Here is an 8,793-nt window from a genome sequence, read left to right as displayed (position 1 = left end):
TTTGCTATTTTGTGCTGAACATATCTGATATGAGATTTCCAGGAGAATTTGTCATCAACTATGACACCTAGAAATTTGATTTCATATACTTGTTCTATATTAGCTCCCCCAATTTTCAATTGAAGTTCATTATCTAGTCTACGATTCCCAGATACCATAAATTTAGTTTTATCCAAATTCAGAGATACTATATTGCTGTCACACCATTTCTTTATCTTCTCAAGTTCCTGTGTAACCCGTCCAGAGAGATGAGGTTACTTCTCCTGTTTGATAGCTGCCATTTCCCACTGACTATATACTGTATAAAAACTGGACAAACCCACTATGACATCACCCATTTGTTTTTTGAAGAGTGGTTTTGAAGTCTGGATGTCGCCATATTGGTAGCACTTCACTCCACCTGCTAGGTCTAATCCAAACATGGGCAAAGAGGCAGAGTGTGAGTGGAGCTCTCTAGACAGCTAGTAGCCAGCCACCTAGGACAGGACCCTCCTGCCTGTCACTGTGGCCATGCCAGTTAATTATGTGTAACTTTTAGTCTCAATATAATTTAAACGGGCGAGTTATTAACCCCTTATGGGCAGTTTATTGTGGAAGTCTATGGGGATTGGTTCCCTTTTGAAGCCAGCCTCAAGCGGCCTTTCAAGGAACTGTAGGTTTTGGCACTTTTGCATTGGCTTCATTTCTCAGCCTTGGAGGTTGCCATGTGCCATTGCTTCAAACTGCAGGTGATGTTCTGCCCCTACAGGGTCATTCAGACAATTATGTTCAGAAACACTGAATGGGTTCTCTATTGAGTTTCTCCTGACATTGCAGAGTTGAAAATGAACTATTTGTTAACTACTACACACTGCTGGGGGTCTTAAGTTGGCAGCAGTTTGCCACGGCTTTACTGTATCCCAATATTATTCAGAAAATTCCAGGAGCAAAGTAGAACTCACTCCACATTATTTTCTTGCCCGAACCTATATTGTCTGATTTGATAGGTGACCAACTGCATGCTTATTATTTTATTGCTTCAGTAGTGTCTCCAGTTATTAATGATGCATTTTTTTGAGTAGCACTGTTTCGAAAAGGAGATTGTCTACAAATGTATATCCAGTGCCAAACACTGTTTATTGCATGACAGCATTAAGATACAGCACCAAGACCCTGTCTAATGTGCTCCAGGCAGTGTGGTTTTGATGTGTTTTCTGACCCGCCAGATCACCCCAGCCCCCTCCGCTGCTCTTGAGTTTTCCAGATTTACAAATAAAGCACTGGAGAGAGGGATATGGGTCATTGTACTAGAACATGCGGTCAGCTTGGGGGGCACAAAGCCAAAGAGAGCATGGTAGTTTTACCAGTGGAGAGGGGGATAGTGGGGGATGGCAATCAGTGACAGGGAGGAAGAGTGAGGAGGATCAGTGTGGTAAGAGAGGGAGAGGAGATGGCAGGGAGTCAGCGAGAGAAAGTTGTACTTGGAGAGGGGGAGTGGATGGCATGGAGTGAAAGGCAGGTTTCCAGGCCAGACTTGAGCTGGAGGAAATTATTTATGAGCCCGAACAAGATGATGCTTCTGCTGCCTATGATGAAAAATCTCCCTCTCTCTCTCTTTCTATGTGTGTATGTATAAAAATCATGTGTGAACAGTACCGCAGTGATAGAAGCCAGGGGGCAGAAGACAGAAATTCCCGACACACACGCACACAACAGTGGTGAGCCTATTAATCATTTATCACTATCTCCCACAAAGGAGAGAACAGAGGGAGTCTCGACAGTCATGGGTCCTGCCCCTGTATGACCACTCCATGTGCATTCAGTCACATATTACACCTTCATGGTATGAGTTCAAACCAATGTGTTGTATAATGATATACAGTTAATATGCTGTATTGATTAGCACATTTTTAAAAATTTAGTGCCACCAACAGAAAAGGGAGTGGAGGATGATAACCAATAACACTGTGTGTGTCTGTGTACTGCTCTGTCCACCTGCCTATCAGATTGTCTTTCTTTATGGAATTTTGTCTCAGTTTAAGCAGTATGTCTCTTTACCTACCCATATCTCTGCTTATTGTCTGCGAGGTTGCCTGCTAGTTTACAGGTGCTTGTCTGTCTGCTCATCTGTATTCTTTCCCATGTGCATGTTTGCACTTGTTGCTTTTTTGTCCACATCTTTGTTCGCATCTCACCGTGTCTGCTGCTGGTGTGTTATCAGACAGTCTGTTCCTCTTTCTTTGAGCATGGCTATTAGTGGTGTTAGATGTGATATGCAAGGCCAATAGATGTCTGCCATAGGGGCTCATTCAAAACCAGGTGCACTGGCTTCTAAAGGACTTTAATTACAGAGGAAAACCACATCAAACATGTAACACACACACTCACGCACACACAGACATACACACAAATCTTGGGTCAAGTCATGTGATGTAGTTTTTATGATCTATATCTCTTTCTACTTGAGGCTCATAGGCCGGGTGCAAACATGCTGGGATATAAAACTAACCCAGTGCTCAACACTAGAAGGCAGGAATTTAGTGGCCCATATTTTTTGAGCCTTTTAACTCTTTTCATCTGAAAACAGAGGTCTTTCCATATTTTTTTATGGTAAATGGACTGTATTTATATAGCGCATTTTTCACAGTGTGTTGCACTGGCCAAAGCGCTTTACAGGAGATCATACACCGTTCACCCATTCACACACACATTCACACACCGATGATGAAAAGGCTGCCACACAACGGCGCTAGTCAAGCCACCGGGAGCAATTCGGGGTTCAGTGTCTTGCTCAGGGACACTTCGGCATGCAGAGAGACCGGGAGTTGAACCACCAACTTGCTGGTCAGAGGACGACTTGCCCTACCTCGTGAGCCACAGCCACCCCAGCCAGGGGTTACCAGTCTGACTTGAAATGTAGAATAAAGGTGATGTTTAATTTAACTCATTTGCCAGCATGGCAATTAGTCCTATTGAAACCTGGATGAATAAGATGGAAAACTTGTTTAAACTTGTTACTTGTTAAGATAAAATAAAGAAAACTACATGATTTTCAGCAATTGCCAATTTCAATCCAGGACACCTGTAATTAGAGAATGCACGTTTTAATATGATAATATACACCGCCTGGCCAAATTAGAAGTCACACCTGTACAATTGCATGCCATTCAATGCCACTCAATGCAGCACTTCCACCTTAGCATTTGTGTTTATGAAACTCAGAATGTTTGTTTTTGTTGACATTGACATAAATGTATATATTCAATCATATGTTTATTATTGAGGTCATAGTTAAAAGTAGTATTGTACTGGACTACATTATATTCAGAGGTGTTCCTAATACTCTGACCCTCTCATATATGTAGCTGGGAGGACAGAAATATAGAGACACCTCTGAATATAATGTAGTCCAGTTCAGCAACACATTTCTGCCACAGTTTCTACTGAGAAATCATCTTAATTTCAGGCTCTCCAAATATGTTTTACATTTACTATACACTGGAACACCTGTTAAGGTCATTTTTTTCAGAGAATGAGCCTGTTTTTGCATTAAAGAAAACCATTGTACACTACATTATCTTCTGAGCTCAGAGAATCTGACTTTATCCTCAACTGGACTAAATTATACAGTTTAATTTTTTATATATTTTATCTACTATTATTTTCTTAATTATCAGGCAATGTAGTCACTTCAGTTAGTTGTTCATCTCAAATAGGAATATCTAAAATCATTATTGATAAATAGGGGCCTACCATACTATAGTTTTCCAACCTAATGACTTTGTTGATGTCCTGACTGTCCTCAAGTTCAAACATGAAGTTGTCAATACTTATAAACCTGTTGCATTCCCATCAGTCTCAGCTGTACTTTATGCTCAGTACAAGTTACCTAATAGACCTTTTTATGACAGATGTTTGGACTTGTCATATCAGTAAAAGCACCAGTGAAACAAAGTTTGTTAATTATGGTCCAGTTCCATTAAGTGTCTCAGTAAGCTATGCCAATGAGTGAGCTTGCAGAGTGTCCTGACCCTGGACCCAGCTCACCTAAAATTATTGGAGGTAATAATGTTATCAGTTATCCCTGTCCTTGTTTTGCCATGATAAACCTAAATGTCTGCGGTCTTTTTTCATGTTTAGCTTAGATTGTAGACTAGCATGGTAAACTGTGAATATGGTAAACAAAACACGTGCTCAATATCAGCATTTTAGCATTACCATTTTGAGAATGTTGGCATGCTGACAGTAGTGTTTACTGTAGCTCAAAGCACTGCTGTGCCTTAATATAGCTTCACAGAGCCTCGAACATAGCTGCAGACTCTTAAGTCTTGCTCTAAACTATTTGTTCAACAGTTACCTGAATATTTATGTAATGTGGAGATAGAGAGAGGGTGAGAATAACATACAACAAAAAGTTCCTGTCATGTTTTAAACTGGCCAATTTTGTTGAATAACATCTGTCAGCTTCTATGGTACTGGGAGGAAGAAAAAAATACTAGGATTGTATAACTATTTGTGTCATGAAGAATTAGTGATCTCTCATCAATTGAACTTAAAAATTATTGTGTGTAAAGAACAAAGATCTTAGATGAACCTTCTACCCAAGATATTGGGAAGCAAGTGCAAAAAATTTAGCATTTATTTATTTAAAGATGGCTTTCTGGAGATGTGAGGTTTAATTAGGACACTGAGTTTAATATAGTAAGCCTGTTTGTTGGATGAACTTGTTTCTCATACTGGGAGAAGTTATAATGAGAATAACTTGCTCTTTCCTCAGTCTCCTGCATTTCTCTCTCTGCATCATAATGATGAGTTTCTTGCATGAGCTACTTGTTTCTCACTACATGTAAGGATATCTCTCTCACTCTGTCTCTCTTTCTTTCTCTTTCTTTCAGTCTCCCCCCATCTCTCTTTCTCTGTGTAGTTTCTGGCAAGGCTACAGTCTATTAAACACACAGACAGTGGGTGCTCCCCCGTGGGCTCATTAGTGATCTGGCCCACACAGCCGGGGGAATGCTGGAACAGACCATTCTAATGGTTCCCAGAGGGGTGCCAGAGGATTCATTATATTGTGCTATGTAGTCCCTTGGTATTTAATACGAAATGTGATGTCCTATATTGGATTAATAGATAGGTTATTTAAGATATCAGTTATGATTATAGTTCCCATGTGGTTGAACAGGATATGTCTAATTGCTGTGGATCACAGCCTGGTCATTAATGTATTGTTAAATGTCAGAATCAAGATTTTTTTCTCAGTTGTAAAAGGTTCACCTTGTTCTGGACATAAGGTTTCTGCAGGACAGAAGGAACCATCATTGCACTGTGCATATGTTCAGGCAAATGAGTTTGAGGATTGAAAGAGAAAATGATAAAAACTTAGGGCTTAAAACCTGAACTGACAGTCAGCTCTTTCTGACTTATAGCAGCCACAGTATGGTGAATTTGAATTAATGCCTATTATAATAACTTCCTATGGTGGCACATTTTAATGGCAGGTGTGTCTAATATCTATAGAAACTTTTCAAACCAGCATAATCTACATTATGTCTATTCATACAGTGATTATATTGCAAGTGTTCATGCTTTTTAGGGGACAAGCTAACAGAACCTATGTATTTAACCATATTTTGCCAAAGCTATCTGTTTTAAAAATCCTTAGCATGAAGATGGAGAGCAGAAAAGCCCATTATGCTGACTGAGTGGATAGATACATTGATATCGTGAAATCCTGCCACCATTTGTGTCCATTGTAGCTGACCTAAGCTGCAGTTGTTTATGAAGGAACAAACTAAGAACTTTGTACAACCACTGCAGGCTTAAGGGCATTTCTTTTATACTAAATAGATAGATTAACATTTTAATTGTTGGATCTTGTCTTAATTTAAGTCTCATATACACAAATGTGTGGGCAGTCAGTGCAGTTAAGTGTGAATTTTGCATAATTACAATGAAACAATTAATTGATAATTAATGGTACTAATAATGTCATTATCTGTCACCTGCACCATTTTTCAGAATTACCATAATAAATTGCCACAGTGAAATGAATTTTTCAGCTATTATGGACTCTTACCATAAAATAGAGTTAACTGCATTTTGTGAATAGACTCTATTATATTTCATATCTAGGGAGAATGGCGTCTAAGTGATGTAACACAGTGAAACACAATACTAACCTGAGTGAGGCAATCACTTCTGTTCTACTTCCTGTCTGTCTCCACAATGACTTTCCTGGATAAAAAAAAAACTCATTTCCTCAGCCACAGAGATTTCATTAGTCTGGCCCCATTGTCAGAACACAAACAAGTATTCTTTACTCAGGCAAAGCTGTGTGTGCACATGTAGTATACACAAGTATACACACACAAACACTTGCACACTAATTCATCCACTCTGACACATGCACACATTCATATGCCACCCGCAACCTCTCTCTCCTTTTTGTACTGAGGTGATGTTGAGAGCTAATCTAATTCTCAGTTTGTGATACATTGTTCTTTGTTCATTTCTGCCTTCTGCAGTAGGACACTAATCGTGTTTTGAATTTATAACTTAATAATGAACTAGAAATGTCTCATTCACAGCGACATAACACTTTATCCATGAAAAACAGCATTTTGTTAGGATGCAAGTTATCTTTGAATACAGTGGAAAGAAAGTTTGTGAAGCCTTTGGAATTTCCTGGTTTTCTGTTGTAGCTGGTCATAAAATATGATCTGATCAGAGTGGACTTTCTTTGTTTCAAGTTGTTCTGTTGTAGATTTACTTCAGTGTTTAGGGTCATTTTCCTGGTGCAAAACTCAACTTCTACTGAGCTTCAGCTGGTGGCCAGCCACCCTGTCATTATCCTGTATGTTAGAAGGTATCCGGCCCAGAAGCAGGAAGGCAGCCCCAAATCATGCTGCTCCCTTCACTCTCGTGCACTTTTGGGAGGTTGTTTTCATGTTTTCATGTATACACTGCCCTTTTTACACCATACATAGTGCTGTGTGTTCTTCTCAGTCAATTCAACCGTAGTTTTATCAGCCCACAAAACGTTTTCCTAGTAGTGTCAAGGTGCTCTTTGGAAAACTTCAGGCAGTGTTGTGGATTTTTGGAGGGCAACAGTTTACGCCTGTGTTGTCTATGATAGGACTTCATGCTCCATGTAACCATGCACCATGATTTGTGTTTAGCAGACTCATACCAGCTCCAGTGTTTGCTTTACGCTCTTAGCTTCTGTTTTACTTCATTGAACATTCTGCATTGTGGGTTTGGAGTCTTCTTCGACTTGAACCCACTTCTAGGGAGAACAGCCATAGCAGTGAATCATCTCCATTCATAGACATTTTCTCTTAATTGTGGACTCCTTTATATCTAAACCCTTTGAAATGACGTTGTAACCCTGTAACCTTGTTGTATTCTAAGTCTTCTGAGATTTTATTCTTTCAAAGCATGGTTCACATCAGCAGATGCCTATTTTGATTTCGATTTTGATTGCTTTTAATAACTCAGAGTTCCTCGAACCCACACCTACAATCTTGCTGTATTGACTGGACTCAAGGTTTTGATGACTCCAAGTAGCTTTTGTGTAGGGGTTCGCTTACTTTTTACAGCGAATATTGAGAATTCCTGAATCTTGTATTAGTGTTATTAGGACAAATAGACTGGTTTTGTTGTTCTAATTACTTACTAGGTTTTAAGACCAATTTATACATCTCCGCAAATAATTTCACAGGGTTCACCTTTTCTTGCCACTGAATATTAGTACAAATAGAATACACTCGCCATTTGGCTGTTCTAATGTTAGGTATTTGTACTGGCTCTGTGGTTGCACCCTTGAGGCTTTTCAGCACATACTGCAGCACAACAGCGTGTTCTTTATTCTGTATTGTCTCTACATGTTTCTCAGTGTTCCTGTTTGTTATTCCATGTAAAGCCTGTGCTGGGGAAGCTCATTGGGGTCAGTGTGATAATGTTTGTGTTGAGGATTTTGGATTCAAGTTGCAAAGTTTTTGGCAAACACATGGTCACTGATCTTCTTGGTGACCCTCGAATGGTCTTTAATAACATTTGTCCAGCAAAACTAGTCTAATCAAATTTCAAATAGTATGAATATTTTTAGGCTAAAATTGTGAGCGTACATAGACAGTGTTTTTGCTGTATTTTGTTATAGGTGTAGTCAGTTTTATTTTTTACTCAGTCCATTGTACCATAAATATATCCACCTGTATGATGTATTGTTCATTTACTGTAGGAATAGATGCTTCTTGTTCTCTGCTATTGAGATAATGATTGGGACTTCCAATACCAAACCTCCAAATTATGATTTCAGTAAATAATATATGCTTGTTAAAAATTTTTATGATCACTAGACCACAGTGAAATTGAAATATTCAAATGTGTTGCTGTGTCTGTCTTAACAGGATGATTTCATAGTTCATCACATGGCTGCAAAAGCCATAGAGAACATCTCTGCCACCATTTCTGGCCCGTCCCACCAGCTGGCTACCACAGAGATAGGCTGCACTCTGTGGTACCTGTTCACTCACTCCACTGTGGAAGCTGTTAGAGTCACTGCCATCTCTGTAGGTTCACATGAAAACCCACACCTACATATACACAGTCATATGTGCATAGGTATACAAACACTCACATAGAGAGCCAAAACACGTCAGCTACATTAATTCAAGTAGTTGACACTGTTGCAAGTCGGCAACTAAATGGGCTATATGTACAGTATGTCTGTTAAAAGACCCACCATTCAGTCTTTGTTAACCTGAATCCCTCATTGTCAGACTGTGAGTCATATTAACCTCCTTGTTAATGGTG

The 8,793-nt window shown here is 39.3% G+C and overlaps 1 protein-coding gene across 4 annotated transcripts in view; it reads left to right on the top strand.

Moving 5' to 3' along the window:
• The window catches only part of ulk4 (unc-51 like kinase 4), an 84,824-nt gene that overhangs the window by 26,839 nt on the left and 49,192 nt on the right, over positions 1-8,793 (top strand). For all 4 annotated transcript variants that reach the window (XR_002274659.1, XM_020596891.1, XM_020596888.1 and 1 more), the window contains one exon: positions 8,388-8,549. Coding sequence is in view for 3 of the 4 variants with exons in the window: in XM_020596891.1 (XP_020452547.1) it covers positions 8,388-8,549 (162 nt within the window). In the remaining variant the exon portion in view is untranslated. The remainder of the gene's footprint in view (positions 1-8,387; positions 8,550-8,793) is intronic.

This window comes from Monopterus albus, unplaced genomic scaffold (assembly GCF_001952655.1).
Source record: "Monopterus albus unplaced genomic scaffold, M_albus_1.0 scaffold31.1, whole genome shotgun sequence".
NCBI lineage: Eukaryota > Metazoa > Chordata > Actinopteri > Synbranchiformes > Synbranchidae > Monopterus > Monopterus albus.
Note: the sequence above shows the minus strand (reverse complement) of the source record. Positions and strands in the feature narration are given on the sequence as shown.